We start from the raw sequence: 18,646 nt of genomic DNA, 5'->3' as shown, positions 1-18,646 counted from the left end.
TCAATTTATTACAAAAGGTGCACATAACTGCATTGCTCTATATACTTTATGAAAGTATAAAAAATAAAACTGAGCAAGAAAGTAAGCATTCAGAAGAATGCACTTATCAAAGCTCAATTTTTTAAGAGCGTTAAAATCTGTACAGCTGCCAGTGCTCGTCATACACACATAGAAATCTTTGCAGCACTTTTATGGGTTCAGCATGTCTTTACTTCGACTCAAAATAATTTTTTATATGGCTGAATTCTCCTGCGTTTGCACGCCTTTCAGATGCATGCTCCGATTCCAAATATCAAATCTGCATGCGCCGGCACACAAGAAAGTGACACCTTTACCGCGCATGTCCTGTACCCTTGAATCGCAGTGCTTAGCACATAGCACGGCCCAGTTTTCCTTATTTTTTAGACAAACCATTCCTCTCAAGGCACACTAACAGTGTGGAGGCTCCACCACTGCAAAAATTCAGAAAGTGTGTCGCACGGGCACTCGGCGATTCCTGTTCGTAAAGTACCGCTCACGCTGCGAATCCTAATAATTCAACCACATACAAGAGAAATCTGCCACCGGCACTGCATTGCAGGTCAAGATCCCGGTGCTGAATTCAGCCACATGTGCTTACTATCCACCATCCTCACTGTATTGTTTGAGCTATATGCTGCATGTTTTCTAAGATTTCTCTTATTCTAGAATTCAGTAGCTGTGCATGCACTGTCATAATTAGCCAAGATCTTACAATGGAGCACCTGACACTTGCAACATTTTTAATGGCAATTTCAGCGAGAAGTACAGTGTAGTACTCCTTTTTCATGTGGGGATGTTACACAAATGAGAAAGCTGGCAAAAAACATGAGCATGCTCTGGTATATTGAGGACTGTGCCACAAAGTTAAGACACTTTCAACTGCACAGACCAACCACTTGAAAATATTTAATGAGCTGAAAGCAGTGCTTCACTACTCCCGACAACACAATCGAGGCATCTGCTGTAGGGGGCGTCACCTTCGATACACCAATGCAAGGTTGGGTGTCCCGAGGCTGACTACACAGTACAACGAATGAAGAATGAATGAAGGCAAGGTACTTCATGCTGCTTCACGTCACTGATATACAATATCATAAGCGCTCGCAACACTCTGGTACAATGTTCTTTCTCAATACCTGTTATGGCACATATGATGCTGACATTGAGGTGTAGCCCTGAATGGGAACGTCCAGCATCTCTGCTGGCCGGAAGGCCAGCACGTGAGCGCGGTGATGCTGTAACTGTTGAAGAAGGACGACTTGCGGACGCTGCACACGACTGGTTCAAAATTGAGAAGCTGCATTTTGTCACTTAACAAAGCCGAGTTCTCACCAGCGACATAACGCTCGCACAAGAGGCACTTTGTTCCTAGCTCCTCGATGTAAGTGGGGATGTAGTCCTGCATTGAGGTCTAGTTTGAACACGCCTTTGAACACAAGGGGCACTTGAGCGCCCACGTACACACTCCTACATAGTTGGTGAGGTCAAAACTCCGGCGAACAGTAGCTGCAGCTGTAGACTGTTCTCGTTGACCCTGCTGCACCAAAGGGAGGGCTTTACTCTTTGCCAAGGAGGGTGCCAGTTCCCAGAAGCACTGCGTGCTCACCTCTGCGACACTGTTGCGCCCCTTGAAGGTTGGCACCCGTCAACTCCGCAAGGACTGGCACAACATGCCAGTGAAACATAAGTATAAATTTATTACCTCGCATTTATTTACCTTGCAACAGTGACCAAAGCTCTGACAACAGCTGACCAGAGATGCGCTCGAAACGGGCTCGCCGAGCGCGCGCCGCCGCTTGCCTGGTGCGATCGCGAGCGCGGGCGGCAGCGAGATCAGCCTGCCGTTGTCGCCGCTTGTACTCGGCCTCGCGCTGCCTCACTCGAGGATCGGCGACTCGCCGTCGACGTTTCTCCGCCGCATCTTGGGCACACATTTCCGGATTTTGAGCTCGGCGTCGGCGTCTCGCAGCGGCTTCCCGAGCACGAAGTTCGCTATCGGCGGCTCGCTTCGCTCGCTTGCGTGCGGCTTCACGCGCTCTTCGCGTCGCAGCTTTGTCTTCCACTTCTTTTCCTCCGGTTGGTGATGACTTTAAAGCTACTGCAGTGACGTCGCCTCCAGCGAGAGGTGTGATGCTCGGGTTGCATTGCGCAACACTTCTTGCTTGGGGCACCGAGGCCGTCGGACAACATTCGCCTTCGTCGGCTTCTGCCATCACCTGGAGAGGCGCCCAGCCACACAACACCAACCGATTCGCATCACAACCACAGAACACCTACTCACAACTTCGCATCTCACGATGCGAGCGCCCCAGAGAACACCTGCAATTTTGAGCGCCCTCAGAAGCCAGAGCGCGCTCCTCTTCCTCTCCACTCACTTTGCCGCTACTCCGCCCGCACCACCTGCTCCGGTTTCTAGGAGTGCGGACACCGATACGCACACGGGTACGCATGACATGCACCACAGAGCAAGACATGCAGCGACTAAGAAATGCATTCGCATAAAAAAAAAAGAAAAAGTTAACCACTGGCTCCAGTGCCCCCACCCCCAGTAGATTCTAGCACGCGGCTCGGCCCTGAAGTCTGCCGGGGTGAAAAAAACAAAATAAAAAAAACGCTAGCATTCAAAATTAACTAGAGGGGACTCTGGCGCTGCGATCGTTCAGCGACCATGGGAATGATGGGTAGTACTCACATTTGCCTAGTCTTCGTACTTGCGGCTTCGCTGGTTGCTGGGCGAGCCTGTGTCTCGATTTTGTTTTGAAGGAAAAATTCAACCCTTCTGAACTTCATGACTCAATTTGGAAAGGTAATTCAAAAAAAATTTAGGGTGGTGAAGCGCAATCACTGAACATTTGCCGATTTTGTTTCGTGAGAAAACAGCTTTAAGCCACACAAACACACGCGGAGCCAAAAGCAGGCCATAAGTACGAAGTTTAGACAAATGTGTGTACTACCCATCATTCCCATGCTCATAAAGAGCCGTGCGTTGCAGCTCCCATAGACACTGGCGCCAGAGTTCCCTCTAGTGTATATTAGCAAACTCTATGATGCTAGCCACCCTACCACGCCTAGTGTGCTGGTAATACGCTCGCGCATGATGGCCTAGTGCGCTAGTGGCGCAAGTAGGCAATTCACGGCACCCCCCCCCCCCCCCCCAACCTCAACTCAATCCTGCCTGCGACAAAGAACTCGTATCTCTTTGCAAGTTTTTTACCACTAAGAGGTTTATAAATGTGAATACGAATGACTTTATGAATCAAAAATGCACTCACCACACTGAATAAGTAGTATGGCAGTAGTGCAAAGCTGTCAGAAGTTGACAGGTCAAACAACCAGACATAACTCAGCCCTTCACTCCACCCAGCTGTAATTAAGGGGGATTTGAGCAGTTCTGACACCCGCTGAATTTTTATTTCGCACTTGTTTTTGGTAGGCCCGAAATACACAAACTATATATATATATATATATATATATATATATATATATATATATATATATATATATATATATATATATATATATATATATATATATATATATATATATATATATATATTGGTATACATTCAACAAGCATACTAAAATCATGCATGGTAATCTGCCACTAACTCTCAAGAGGAATTGTATATAGCAGCTACAGCTTGCCAGTACTTACCTGCGGAGCAGAAACCTGGAGGCTTACCAAAAGGGTTCAGCTTGAACTGAGGACCACACAGGGCGCAAGGGAAAGGAAAATGATTGGTGTAACCTTAAGAGACAAGCAGAGGGCAGAGTGGGTCAGGGAACAAACCGGGGTAAGGATATCATAGTTGAAATCAAGAAGAAGAAATGGACATGGGTCGGGCACGTAGCAGGTAGGCAGGAAAACCACTGGTCCTTAAGGGTAACTGAATGGATTCCCAGAGAAGGCAAATGCAACAAGGGAAGACAGAAAGTTAGGTGGGCAGATGAAATTAAAGAGTTCGCAGGGATGACATGGCAACAGAAAGCACAAGACTGGTTTTATTGATGGATAATGAGAGAGGCCTTTCCCCTGAAGTGGGCGTAGACCGGCTGATGATGAAGTACATATACAAACACCTTAACATTAACTACCCATTGCCAAAGTTGGCTTTATTACACATAAATGCTCACCCCCCACCAAAAAAAAATATACAAAGTACGGCCCTAACTAGTCATCAACAATGAAACAATTTTTTATGAGCGTTATTTCGAATGAGCCAGTTTGGTGAAGGCAAAATGATCATAATCTAAGATTTACGTATACATCTATGTCGTGAAAACGAAAGCTTCTTCAATAGAAACTTAACGTGTGTTTGGCATTCATTTTCACAAGGTAACCTATAATAAATTGTATTAGCGTCTCGTCTAATATTGATACCATGATGGTGTGAGTAGCCTAGTACATTTGTTCCTTGTCATTTATTAAACATTGAATACGCATTACACTGAAGTCATGCCTTCAAGGATGTTCTCAAACATGCAGAGAAATTGAGACAGCAATTAGTTATATGGCTTCCACAATACTTAATTAGCCCCGCCACGGTGGCCTAGTGGCTAAGGTACATGGCTGCTGACCCGCAGGTCGCAGGATCAAATCCCGGCTGTGGTGGCTGCATTTTCGATGGAAGCGGAAATGTTGTAGGCCCGTGTACTCAGATTTGGGTGCACATTAAAGAATCCCAGGTGGTCGAAATTTTCGGAGCCCTCCACTACGGCGTCTCATTATCATATGGTGGTTTTGGGACGTTAAATGCCACAAATCAATCAATCAATACTTAATTAGCATCACTTTGCAACCAAATCTTGATAGGCATTCCTTCATGTTATGCAAAGATTACATTCTCATTTTTTCTCACTTTCTGACAGGTTGAGCCCATTCAAAGAAAAAATAACTTCTTGATTGTGACGCAAACGAATTTCTGCAACGCTCTGCTTACAGATACAAGCTACATACTGTCTCTAATAAGCAGAAAACAAGTGTCAGCCCACTTTATCTGTGTTTCAAGTTGCGTAGTCACTTGTGTGGGTACAGCAGCCTTCAAATATACAGTTAGCTAGTTATCTGTCCTTCAGCTTTCCTGCACTGCATGCTATAGCCCGATGCACGCATTTTTGCAAGTTGTGCAGCCTCATGCCAGAATGTGTTCATTAACTATGTAACCCGCAATATAATACACACAGGGTGCATATCACTGGGTTGCTCTATATACTTGATGAAACTATAGTTATTACCATAGTTAGAACAGTTTCAACTGCGCAGAAAAGCCATCTGAAAATATTTAATTAGGTGAACGGTGTGCTTCAACCTTCCCGACCACACAATCGAGGCATCTTCTGTAGGAGGGTGCCACCTTCGATAAACCTATGCAATATTGGGTGTCCTGGGATGACAATACAATACAAAGAATGAACGAAGGCAAAGTACTTCGCGCTGCTTCACGTCACTGATTTACAATCTCATAAGTGCTCTCAACACTCTGGTACATTGTTCTTTCTGAAGATCTGTTATGGCACATATGATACTGAAATTGAGGTGTAGGCCTGAATGGGAAGACTCAGCATCTCTGCTGACCGGAAGGCCAGTACATGAGCGCGGCAATGCTGTCACTGTTGAAGAAGGACGGCTTGTGGACACTGCACACGATGTTATGAGTTTGCTGTGTTGCGATGGTAGCGGTGGCAAAGAGCGGCGAGCAGTCGAGCAGACTTCGCTGAAGCCTTAGCCCGAAGGCGAAGCAGGGAGGCAATCCCTTTTGAAAACAGCAACAAAAAGGAGCGTTTACTGTAGCAGGTTGTCGTTTGTACAGAGCCGGCCAGCACGACAACGTCGGCTGGGGCAAAATCTTCTAACATGGGGCCGGCACAGCCTTAAATAACGTGTTTGGTCCATTCTCTCAAACCAGTTCTCGGGCTCGGAGGGGGAGACGTAGCCATACCCGGAACTGCAAGGTGGTTCGGCGGAGGAAGCGACATTATCCCCGGAACTGCACGGTTCTTCTGCACGGAAGGCGGCGCTGGGAGGGGGGGAGACAGTTCGTTGGAACAGCGCTCGATCTCGTGAGACGTGCTGCCGAACGAGGAAAATGTCTGTGGCAAAACAGCACCCCCGCCGCCAGACAATGCATCCGGAGTTTTGAGCCATCTAGGGTGGCTCGGAAGGAGGGATGCTGGTTGACCGTCGATACTGTAGCCACTCCGTGGTGATCTTCAGAGCCCTGCAGGGAATCACTGGAACGACGGAGTTGAACACAAAGCCATACTGCTTTCGTGGAAGCAAGCACCCTCTGAACGTCTCTCATAGCGCCAGACCAAGGCAGCAAAGATCTATTGACTCTCTACTACTGTACGTTTTAGCACGAGAAACATATCCCTTAGAGACCTCAAAACACTGGCCCTCACAGATGCTGTGATTACACTGCGCAGTCCAGATGCCAAGAAAGGCCGCGCGAAACTATCCTCAATGCCATTCGAGTAGGTCGGAACCCACTGAAGCAGCCAAAAAACAATTCTGTGCAATTTTTTTTTAACATTTTTACCACAATGGTAGAGGCTGGCCTTCCTGCTAACATATCAGAGTACACTTCAAACAAAAATACATCTGTTAGTGCAATGCAACATTGTTGATACATTTTAAAGCAAAACGAAAGAAGAGACACCGAAAGTATGCAAAACACTTCAAAGCAGAAGAATGTGCCTCAACTTGTATGAGGGAGCTGGGCTGCACTTCAATAAGCTCTGCTGAGTCCATCTGCATTTGTGTGCAGCTTCCCTTTCTTATAGCGCACACTAAAGTTATGGTGCTGAAGCGTGAAGCTCCACCTAAGTAAGCGACTGCTTTTAGACAGCATATTGTGCAACCAAGTCAAGGGGCAGTGATCAGTTTCTATTATGAAGTTCGACCCTGAGACGTAACATGCTAGCTTACCAATTGCCCAAACAAGGCAGGCGCACGGTTTTTCTGAAGTGCTGTAAGCTTCCTCTCTGACACTGAGCTTTCTGCTGAGATACAAAACTGGCTGCTCGTGCCCTTCGGCGTCTTTTCGGCACAAAACTGCTCCTAGGCCGCGGTCACTGGCATCACACTGAATAATAAAACTCTGAGAAAAGTCCGGCGCCGCTAGCGGGTCGTTTTGCGAGAGTGCTCTTCAGGCTCTTGAAAGCATTCTCTTGTGTCCCACGAAATGACGGTGGGCTCGGTTTTGCGGAGAGAGTCCGTCAGCGGACTAGCGAGGTTTGAGTAACCTTTGACGTAGAGTTGATAATACCCCGCCAGTCCCAAAAACGCCCTCAATTCTGAATTTGCGGTGGGACGACGATACTCTAAAACAGCCGCAACTTTCAGCTCGAACGGGCTACGCTGGCCACGACCCACGATGTGGCCAAGTCTTCTTCATAACCTTCCCACGAGTCTCTCAACAGCCGAAATGGAGATCTTAAGTTTCTTCCATAGACAAGCTCGGCGGGACTGAATCCCGTTGTCTCGTGGGGAGCGGACTGTATGGCGAACAGTGCCGCGGGTATGCATGCCTCCCAATCTTTGTTATGTTCAAAGCAAAGTGCTCTCAGAACTCGCTTGAGTACCGCATGCATCCTTTCCACGGGGTTAGACTGTGGATGTCCTATAGAGCTGTGGATTATTTTTATTCCACAGCGTTCAAAAAATGCTGTTGTGAGACAACTGGTAAATACGCTCCCATTGTCACTCTGAATCTCGGCTGGAAAGCCAACGCGAGCAAAAATGGACAAGAGTGTGTCCACAATGCAGGGAGAGGTGAGCTCTTTTAGCGGAACTGCTTCGGGAAATTTCGTTCCCACGCACAAAACAGTTAAAATGTAGCGGCAACCCGAATGGGACTCTGGAAGGGGGCCAACAATATCAATTACGAGCCTCCGGAACGGCTCTGTGATAACAGGCACTAATCTCCTCGGGGACTTACGTTTGTCAGTAGATTTTCCTACTCTCTGACACGTGCCGCACGATCACACGAAGTTTTCTACATCTTTCCAGCATCCAGGCCAATAGAAATCTTGTGCGAGCCTCGCCTTTGTTTTCTTGATGCCAAGGTGGCCCGCCCAGGCATTTCCATGTGCCAGTTCCAAAAACTGTCGTCGGTACTTCTCTGGCACTAGAAGCTGGTCGAACGTTCTACCCTCAGCGTCCCGATACTTTCGATACATGAGCCCTGCCTTCGTGTAGAATGAGATGTTCTTTCAGGCTACTCCTTCTTTCCCGTTATGCTGCAGATTCTTAATGGTATCATCACTTGCCTGCACAGTGACCAGTGTGTTCCTGTCTACTTTACTGAGCTCTTCCCAACAAGTGGATGTGGAACCAAGCAGGGACGACTGAACGTTCTCCTGACGCGCCCTGTTTTCATCCACCTCCACAGGCTCGTCGCGTTCGGCAGCCAATACCGTATCCGGAGCCCTACTGTCTTCGATGTCCTGTGATACCCTAGCCGCCTCTTGGCCCGAGTATCCCTGGGGAGTTGTCTCACGCTCGATCGCCTCCTCTTTCGAAACCGAGATTTCAAGTTTCCCCGCGAGAGCGCGGGACCGCGATCGCATGAGTGCCATGCACGCGAGAGGAGATGAAAATGACTGGCCCTTTTCTTTAAGGAGCTGCTCTGATTTGTTGGAAAAAAGGTATGGAAAATCTTGGGGCAAATTAGGGCTCACGGCCGCCTCAGTGCGCAATTTTCCAAAATTTCCCTCTAGAACAACAGCAGCAATTGGCAAACAGACACTTTGCTCTTTTGCAACCTGTCTGATCCAGGCGCATTCGCCAGTATAGTCGCCAGGGGAGATGCAAGATGGGTGTGCTATGTTCATCGTCGCAGCTGAATCGCAGAGTGCCCGGCATTTCTTTCCGTTGACCACAATTTCGTGCATGTAAGGCTCGAGTAACTTCAAGTTCTCGTCCGACTCGCGAATGCCTGCGAAAGCAAACGTTTGCTTACAGCTAGATGAGATATGACCCTCCTTTTTACAATTGTAGCATACAATTGGTCGTTTTGATTCAAAAGCTCGAGCGGTGTCGACTCAGGTGCTTCTCCTGGCTTTCTCCTTTCCCTCTCATTGTTAGTCGCTCCCTGACTGAATTCGTCACGCGGCAGAGCCATCTTTTGTGCTGTATTTTGAGCAGCAAGCCGCCTTGAGGAGTCCCTCTTCTCTTTTGTATCCTCGCGATCCAACTGAAAATTCCTTCGCGTATAATACTCATCAGCTAGCTCAGCAGCTTTGTCAATGTCTGTTCCCTTCATTCTGTCCTGAAGCCAGACTCTGGTATCTTCAGGCAACACACGATAGAATTGCTCGAGGGCCACACAATCAATCACTCTGTCGTGGTTACCGTAAGCATCCACACTTCCAAGCCATTCTTTCAAATTAGACTTAAGCTGGTACACGAACTTTGTGCATGATTCACTGCCCCTTTTTGCTTGCCGAAACCGCTGCCGAAATGCCTCGGCAGACAGGCGGTACTTACGAAGGAGGGCCGCTTTGACCTTAGCGTAGTCGTCAGAGTCTGCTTTAGACAACCGTGCTATTACTTCCGCGGCCTCTCCCGGAATAACTGACAGAAGCTTCTGGGACCAGACACCTTCATTTATCCTAATTTTCTCGCACGTGCGCTCAAAGCTCACTAAAAAAAGCGCGATGTCTCCACCCGTTCTAAACGGCAGAATCAAATCTTGGATTTTCTGTCTTGGCGTTTCGTCTGCCAGGGATAGCGGATTAGACTGCGCCGAGGTTATGCGAAGCTGCTCAAGTTCTAGCTCTTTTATTCTAAGAGCATGTTGACGCTCTTCTCGCCTTTTACACTCCTCAGCCTCCTCGCGTTTGCGTTTTTGACGCTCCTCAGCCTCCTGCCGTTCGCATTTCTGACGCTCCTCCGCCTCCCGCTGTTTTCCTTCAATTGTCTCCATAGCCTCTTTTACCTCCTCTTCAGTTATTCCCTCCGCTCTCATGACATCAAGAATATTTCCTTTACGGCTCGTCCTAGCAACAGAAACACCCAGCTGCTCACAAACATCGAGAAGGTCCCTCACTTTGAGCTTCTCCATTGTGTACCGCAACTTGTGCACGTTCCTTTCTGAAAGAGCTTTGTCTCTGAAGCTATATTCTACGACGTGAAGCAAGTCGAGAACCAGCCAAGCACTAGCCACCTAAAGATCTAAAAAGAACATACTTGGCTACTCTGTGCTAACAGGGTCTGATGACAAAAGACGAACGTCAAGCACTCGCGCAACCAGAGCGGTGACTTCGGCCATCTCGTCGTTGCCGTCGAGCGGTGTCGTGGGTGTCCTCGGGCCTGCAAAGATCCGCTCCAACTTTCCAGCCTTTGAAGTCGGCGTAGCGGGCCCCAGGGCAGCAAAACGATATCATGGTGGTCGTCTTCGGGCTTCCAGGAATTTGATCCAAATTTTCAGCCGTTGAGATCGAGGTAGCGGGTCCCAGAGCAGCAAAACGTTGAGGACAGGGGTAGCGTATCCCGCAGCTGCCAACCACTGTTAGGAGTTTGCTGTGTCGCGATGGTAGAGGTGGCGAAGAGCGGCGAGCAGTCGAGCGGACTTCGCTGAAGCCTTAGCCCGAAGGCGAAGCAGGGAGGCAATCCGTTTTGAAAACAGCAACAAAAAGGACCGTTTACTGTAGCAGGTTGTCGTTTGTACAGAGCCGGCCAGCCCGACAACATCGGCTGGGGCAAAATCCTCTAACATGGGGCCCGCACGGCCTTAAATAACGTCTTTGGTCCATTCTCTCAGACCAGTTCTTGGGCTCGGAGGGGGAGACGTAGCCATACCCGGAAGTGCAAGGTGGTTCGGCGGAGGAAGCGACGTTATCCCCGGAACTGCACAGTTCTTCTGCATGGAAAGCGGCGCTGGGAGGGGGGAGACAGTTCGTCGGAACAGCGCTCGATCTCGTGAGACGTGCTGCCGAACGAGGAAAATGTATGTGGCACAACAACGACTGGTTTAAAGTTAAGAAGCCGCATTTTGTCACCTAACAAATCCGAGTTCTCGCCAACAACTTTATGCTCGCACAAGGGGCGCTTTGTTCCTAGCTCCTCGATGCGAGTGGGGATGTGGTCTTGCATTGAGGTCCGGTTGGAACACAAGGGGCACTTGTGCATTCACGGACACACTCCTTTGTGGTTGGTGAGGTCCTGTATCTCCAGAAACTCCAGCGAACAGTAGCTGCAGCTGTAGACTATTCTCGTTGACCCTGCTGCCTCAAACGGAGAGCTTTCTTCTTTGCCAAGGAGGGTGCCAGTTCTCAGAAGCACTGCGTGTTCGCTTCTGAGACATCGTTGCACCCCTTGATGGTTGGCACCCGCCAACTCCAAAAGGGCTGGAACAACTGCCAGAGAAACAAAAGTATAAATTTCAGAGCTCTGTGCTGCAAAGTTGCCATCATTAGCATACAGTGCTAACTCAATTACTGAATTATGTTGTGTATATAATTTTATAAATAATAGGTCCTACATAACATATCCAGGCTAAATGCACAGAAACACCAAATACAATTAATGGGAAGATGATCACCACTGTAGCTCATATTACACATTATCTACCGGCAGCAAAATGTTTATGTCCACTTCAATTTCTTTACACACATACCGTAATGGCTGCAATAAAACACTACACATAATGGCGCTGACACGTTCCTTGGCTTCGCTTGTCTCTTGGTCTCATTACGTTGTGCCTCAAAAAGAAAACAGGCCCTTGACCAATTCCCCTTCTTTCATTCATTGTCTACATACAAATCATCTGAAACCATCTCTATGGGAAACCCACACAGGTAAAGCGGTACAGTACGTGTATATAATGCCATAGCTAACTATTTTTGTAATGCTAAACACTGCTACTTTAGCATGACACCAGCTTTACCTATCTACGTAACTATGCCTGGGAGCATTAACGATGTCAGCTCACTTGCGTGATAGTGAAGTTATTGTCAAAAGATTATTTTAGAGATAATTTATCAGTCTAAACTAATTCACTGCTTTGCTGAGATGTCCCTTTCAAGGAGAACACTTAATAAATTTAGACTGATAAATTATTCTGTGAGAACTGTATTATCACTCATATGCTGCAAAGAAAGGTAAGGTAGTTGGGATGCCTGAATACTAACTCAAAAGTTGGGAGTTGGATTTGCAGCCAAGATTTACAGCTCAACTTAAAGACTTGGCGCAGAAATCAGCAGATACAGACAAAATTTTTAGACAAAATCCCTATTTTCAGACAAAATCCAGCAGATAACAATGAAATCAATGCATGTCTCAAAGACTGTCTCGTCTAGCGGCTGAGCTGTAACCCAGAGGAGGTGACGTTTAGTGCACCTGAAATGAGCATGACAACAATGCCAACTGTTATATAACCACAACTCTCAACATGGCCTGCTCCCACTGTGGTTCCAAAAACCACTACGAACGGCACCAGCAGTGAACAATTCTCCCAGCTGGGGCAAAGCCACCGCAGATTGGGGCATGTCTTAACGCATCTGACAAAGAGAGACGATGGGATGAAAAACAAAAATTTAGGAAGGAAAGTAGCAGGACAGAAAACCATGCACCTTCCATGTGCCACAGAGCCATCGATGTCACAACTCGTTCTGGCGTACAAGTTGATACACCTTCAAAAATACAGCCAACTGTTAGTTGAGTCAAACAGACACGTTCGTCGAAACTGTTGTGTCTTGAGTGTAAAGGTTCAATGTCTTTGTCATATTTACCTATCTTTGGTCGGTCTCCCATTAAACACAACTTTGACAATTGGTGTCAGTACCGAATTAACTCCACGAGTTCAGAGCAACCCAGGTGTATGTAACTAGTGAGGTCACTCAGGAAAGTTCTGAACACTTACCTCGACACTCCCCTTCAACTTTGGCGGTGTACAGCAGCTCTTCAGATTGGAGGTTTCAGCAGAGACCGTGAGCACAATTACTGGTCATGAAGCTTTGCGGTAAAAGGTCGCCGCAACTCTATGGGAGAACTTGCTGCAAGCGGAGGCTGCGGGGGGGGGGGGAGGCTCTGTGTTTTCGTCGTGGGCATCGGGCAGACGGCGGCTGAATACCGTGGCACGTCACCGCACGTTTTGTATAGTATGTTTGCGGGTCTGCGTGTTGAGCCTGAAGGACGAACAGTATGCTACGTACCTGTGTGTCGGTCCAGTTACACAGAAAATGATGAAAAAGTGTGTTCTGGCTGCCCAGACAGCAAACGATAGGTCCGCGACAGAAAACTGGTGGTGTCATGTTTAATTCCCTGCGAGTATGTGCGAAAACCATCTTGATGAGAGTGAGATCTGTCACATGAACCAGTGGCTAATCAGAGGGTTGTGAAGAAGCCGCACGATATACTGGAGCTGTCGTTGTGCCGAGGATTTTCCACGGCCTCCCGGCATATTTGTCCAGCGCAAAAATGTTCAGAGCTCGCCTGCCTACCAAGCAACACAAGGAACCGTCAGCCGAGCTGGAAATTGTTGAGGCTGCAACGGCACTGTGCATGAGGCCCTTTGGCAGAGCTGCCATAGATATTGATGGAGTCAATGAAGGTGAGCCTACTAGGCCACCTTATCTTTATTCCATGCCAGTAATAAACAAGCTCGAGCAGTCAAATGTTCGCCGTAATTTTTTTACGAGCACTGAGACGACGAAAAGTGTAGAGGTGACACGTTTAACAGATGGAGCTACATGCAGCTCCTCAGAGCTCGGTTCAAAGCACTGTTACGCTTCATTTTACGCGAACCCCTTTGGGGCCAAATGCAAGACCACGGACAGCGTGCGAACGCTCCCGGGCCTGTAAACGTATCGGGGGTTGAGGCGCAGAAGTGTATGCCCAGACGCCGAGGAACCCGAGACGCTGCTGCCGCGAAGGTCGTCATGTGCTGTGCGCGATAACGCGGTGAGCTCGTGGCTCATTTGCACCTGGCTCTTGAGTGTGGGAACGCCGGTGGTGTGATCCGTGGCGCGATCAGTCGCGTTATCGGTGGCGTGACCAGTGGCGTGGTAGGTGGTGCGAACACAAGGTGTTCCATATTTGGTCATGTCTGGAGGCGCCTGACGTCACACAAGCGTCTGGAACCCTTTAAAAACGCGCAGGGAGAGACTGGGTGAAGCAGTCTGGATTGAGACTCTGCCAGAACTCTGCTCCTCAGCTTCTTACCGTTGTTTGTAAACTTGAATGTCCACTTTGGTCTAACTATGTAGTATTAAACTCTTTTGATTTGCTGTTCTGCGCCGTCTCGCCGATACTTCCCTTCTCGTCGGTCCTGATGCAAGTTACGTGCACAACCTGCTGACGGCGGCGGTCAAGAGACACCCGTAACAACTGGTGGCAGCGGTGGGATGCTGCAGTCATTTCGACGACTCGAGGGCTGAGCTGCGACACGGATCCACGAGCCGTCTCGTCTGCCAGGCCGCAACCAGATGCAGTGTTTGCGAGGGTCTACGCGGAATTCTTGGCTGTTGAGTGGTGAGTGCGAGGCTTTGTCTGCTGTGCGAGAACAAGCGTATAGCGCAACCGAGAAAGAATGTGCGTGTCTCGTATGGGCAGTGCAAAAGTTGTCGTGCTGAGTTTTGCCAGGCTTTTTCAGTGGGGAAGCGTAACTGGTAATTCGAACTATTGTTGTCGCCAAAGTGGGCTGCGGCAAGATAGTTGTGTACAGTAGGAAAGGTCGCACTGAACACAGCCATGAATTTGAAGTTGCTGCGTAAAGCGGAGTTATTACAGCTTGCAAAGGAGTTGCGTTTGGATGTTTCTGACGCACTCCGGAAACCAGAATTGATCAAGGCTATTAGTGCTCTGGAGGCTGAGGAAGATGAGCTGACGGAATGCCTTGAGATAATTCGAGAAAGGGAAGCCGCAAAAAGACAGGCAGAGGAGCGTAGAGAACAGCAAGAGAAAGAGCGTGAGGAAAGGGAGCTCGAATTAAAACGACTCGAGTTTCAACGTTCGAGAGAGCGCGAGGAACGCGATCACGCGCTCGAGTTAAAGCGACTCAAGGTTGAAATAGAGCGCGTGCGAACGGCAGGGCAGAGAAGCGAGGCAAACAGTGCAGGGGTGCACATATCGCTCAAAATGACAGAACTAATTCGCCCTTATAAACTCAGAGAGGACATTGGGTTGTTCTTGGTGAACTTTGAACGGACGTGTGAGAAGCAGGGGTTCTCCCGTGAGTCGTGGCCACAGCGCTTGCTCACACTCTTACCTGGCGAGGCAGCAGAAGTAATCGCTCGTTTATCCACTGAGGAGGTCGACGGTTACAATAAAGTAAAATCCAGTTTGCTTAGGAAGTACAGGCTGTCCGCGGAGGCATTCCGGCGGAAATTCCGTGAATTGGAGAAAGGAAGGAGTGAGTCATACACTGAATTTGCCTATAAACTGAAGTCAAACATGGTGGAATGGCTAAAGGAGGAGAAGGCCTTCGGTGACCACGCAAAGGTTATTGAGTGTTTTTTACTAGAGCAATTCTACAACCGGTTACCAGAGAACATTAGGCATTGGATGCAAGACAGGCCAGATGTTAGCTCTGTAGCCAGAGCCGCAGAGCTAGCAGAGGAATTCGTCACACGTCGGGCTCGCGAAGGCAGTGACAGTGGTCGAAAATGGGGTCCCGATTTTGGGTTCAAGCCAAAGAGAGGGCCTGTGAAAACGAAGGAAGAGCCTGAAATTGGGAATGCCCGAACCGTAAATACGTCGGAGTCGGAACGGAACACCGAACCTGCGTTAGAACAGCAAAGGAAGCTAGAAGCGAGGAAACCGTTCCTTTGCTATAACTGCCATAAACCCGGTCACATTGCGGCGCACTGTAAGAAACCAAAAGTTGTGTTTCTATCCATCAGTGGTAGGGACGAGAATATCGTGCTTCTCGAACCTTACATGCGCGACCTTGAAGTGAACGGGAAGCCATGCCGCGTACTGCGCGATTCTGCGGCTACGATGGACGTAGTTCACAGCTCGTACGTTGAACCGCAAATGTTCACGGGTGAGTGTGCTTGGATCAAGCAGGCTGTAGAGTCGTGTAGTGCATGCCTTCCTGTCGCAAAGGTAACTATCAAAGGCCCTTTCGGCACGCTCGAGACGGAAGCTGCCGTGTCGCCGGCACTCCCTCCGCAATACCCTTACCTGTTTTCGAATAGATCTGACAAGATGCTGCGCGAGAGAGGGCAGCTGTTTGGGGAGGCCAATGTGATGGCGCTAACGCGTTCAAAAGCACGGGAACTCGCTGCGAAGGCAGTTGCCGAGTCCCCTTTAGCTGAAATCGGCCTGACGCAGGACTCCCCAGCAGAGGTCGAACTTACACCAGCGTTACAACAGCAGGGGGTCCCATCCGTGGAGGATGAAGCTACGGCACGGGCACCATCAGAAATATTGGAAGAGCATTCCAGAGATTTACTTGTAGCGTCTACGTCGGAAAGCTTACAGCGACTGTTAATGGTAGACAGCATGGCCTTGAGGAATCAACAAGATAAAGACCCGAGCTTGCGAAACATCCAGAGCAGGGTACATGAAAAGATAGCCCCGAAAAACATAAGTTATTATGAGAAGGATGGCATACTGTACAGGAAGTATGTTGACAAAAGGGGTGTAATGTTTGATCAGCTGGTCGTGCCTCAAGCTTATCGAGAGGATTTACTGCGCTTGTCGCATGGAAGTTCTTGGGCAGGTCATTTAGGCGTCAAGAAAACGAAGGGACGGTTGTTGCAGGAGTATTATTGGCCAGGCTGTTTCCGCGACGCAGAGCGATTTGTAAGGAGATGCGACACGTGTCAGCGTGTAGGTAAGCCGGGTGAAAAGTCGAGGGCGCCGATGAAGCTGGTGCCTATCATCACAGAGCCGTTTCGGCGGCTCGTAGTGGACACTGTAGGCCCACTGCCGGCGACATCGTCGGGGTACCGCCACGTGCTGACCGCGATATGCCCAGCGACTAAGTTCCCCGAAGCGGTTCCACTTAAAGAACTTAGCTCTGTGGAAATAGTTAACGCGCTCCTTTCCATATTCGCACGAGTTGGCTTTCCCGCCGAAATACAGTCGGATCAAGGCTCTGTGTTTACTAGTGCTCTTACCACTACGTTTTTGGAAAGGTGCGGAGTAAAACTAATTCATAGTTCAGTCTACCACCCTCAGTCTAACTCCGTGGAGAAGCTCCACTCCGTTCTGAAGCGAGTGTTGAGGGCGTTATGCTACGAAAGGAAGACGGACTGGGAGCTATGTTTGCCGGCTACCATGTTCGCGTTAAGGACTGCCCCGCATGAAGCAACGGGGTTTTCACCAGCCGAGCTCGTGTACGGCCGCTCGTTGCGATCTCCTCTTCGCTTGCTTCGAGAATCGTGGGAAGGCCGAGCCGAAGACCCAGTAGTGGTCGAGTACGTTTTGAAGCTACTGGAGTGTTTAAGAAGCGCTCAACGGCTATCAGAGCAAGCCATGGCTAAAGCGCAACATAGGTCAAAGGTGTACTATGACCGCACAGCCAGAACCCGTCGATTCGATGTCGGGGACAAAGTAATGATACTGCGACCGTCGCAGAAAAACAAGTTAGAAGTGCAGTGGGAAGGTCCCGCGAACGTAGTTGAAAAGCTTTCTGACACAAACTACGTGATACGCCTGCCCGGAAAGCGAAAGATACAGCAAGTGTATCATTGCAATCTGCTCAAGCCATACCGAGAACGGGAGGCAGTGGTATGCATGATGGTGAACATCCCCGAGGAGATTCCAGTTGAACTTCCAGGGCTTGCATCAGTCATAAACGGTGAGGATGGTGAACCACTAATCAAAGAATTAATATCGAAAGCGCAGTTAGAGCCGGAGCAAAAGATCGAGCTCCAGGATTTTCTGACAGAATTTCAGGACTTATTTGTAGATAGGCCTGGAAGAACCTCGGTTGTTACTCATGACATCGAGCTGACATCCTCAGAACCCGTGCGTAGCAAAGCTTACCGAGTGTCACCGCGCCAACGAGAGATTATGGATTCCGAGGTGAAGAAGATGTTGGAATTAGGCGTGATTGAGCCTTGTGAGAGCGATTACACTTCGCCCTTAATCTTAGTTGAGGTGCCGGGAAAAGATCCACGCCCTTGCGTGGATTATCGCAAGCTAAACTCGATCACCAAAGATCAGATTTACCCGATACCAAACATTGAAGAGCGCATTGAGAGGGTTAGTGGAGCTCGATATATTTCCACGCTGGATCTCGTTCGAGGCTACTGGCAGGTTCCTCTCACCGAAAGGGCTAGCAGATATGCAGCGTTCATATCGCCGTTGGGAACGTTCCGCCCTAAGGTATTAAGCTTCGGTTTGAAAAATGCACCATACTGTTTTTCGAGCCTTATGGACAAGGTGTTACGAGGACTAGGGGAATTCGCTTTACCCTACTTAGACGATGTGGCGATATATTCGTCCTCTTGGTCGGAACACATGCAACATCTGCGAGTGGTTCTAACGCGTTTGCGTGAAGCGGGACTAACTGTGAAGGCACCTAAATGCCAACTCGCTCAAGCTGAGGTGATCTACCTAGGTCACATAATCGGACAAGGACGCCTCCGACCTTCTGAGCTCAAGGTGGCTGCCATACGCGATTTCCCGCAACCAAGCTCAAAGACAGATATCCGCTCATTTCTGGG

At 48.8% G+C, this 18,646-nt stretch overlaps 2 protein-coding genes across 2 annotated transcripts in view; both read right to left on the bottom strand.

The window, feature by feature from the left end:
- LOC142769088 (uncharacterized) overlaps positions 1-18,646 on the bottom strand; it is a 40,224-nt gene that overhangs the window by 11,727 nt on the left and 9,851 nt on the right. The window lies entirely within an intron of this gene.
- Positions 4,011-14,335, bottom strand: LOC142769085 (uncharacterized). Its single transcript, XM_075871955.1, has 2 exons — positions 12,889-14,335; positions 4,011-11,383 (listed from the first exon to the last, which is right to left on the bottom strand). The coding sequence occupies exon 2, from the start codon at positions 10,087-10,089 to the stop codon at positions 8,935-8,937; it is 1,155 nt and encodes a 384-aa protein (XP_075728070.1). The 5' UTR covers positions 10,090-11,383; positions 12,889-14,335; the 3' UTR covers positions 4,011-8,934.

This window comes from Rhipicephalus microplus, chromosome 8 (genome assembly GCF_043290135.1).
Source record: "Rhipicephalus microplus isolate Deutch F79 chromosome 8, USDA_Rmic, whole genome shotgun sequence".
NCBI classification, from domain to species: Eukaryota; Metazoa; Arthropoda; class Arachnida; order Ixodida; family Ixodidae; genus Rhipicephalus; species Rhipicephalus microplus.
Note: the sequence above shows the minus strand (reverse complement) of the source record. Positions and strands in the feature narration are given on the sequence as shown.

Excerpts from the sequence above, each read along its gene's own strand:
- LOC142769085 (XM_075871955.1), bottom strand. The coding sequence starts at position 10,089 with ATGGAGAAGCTCAAAGTGAGGGACCTTCTCGATGTTTGTGAGCAGCTG.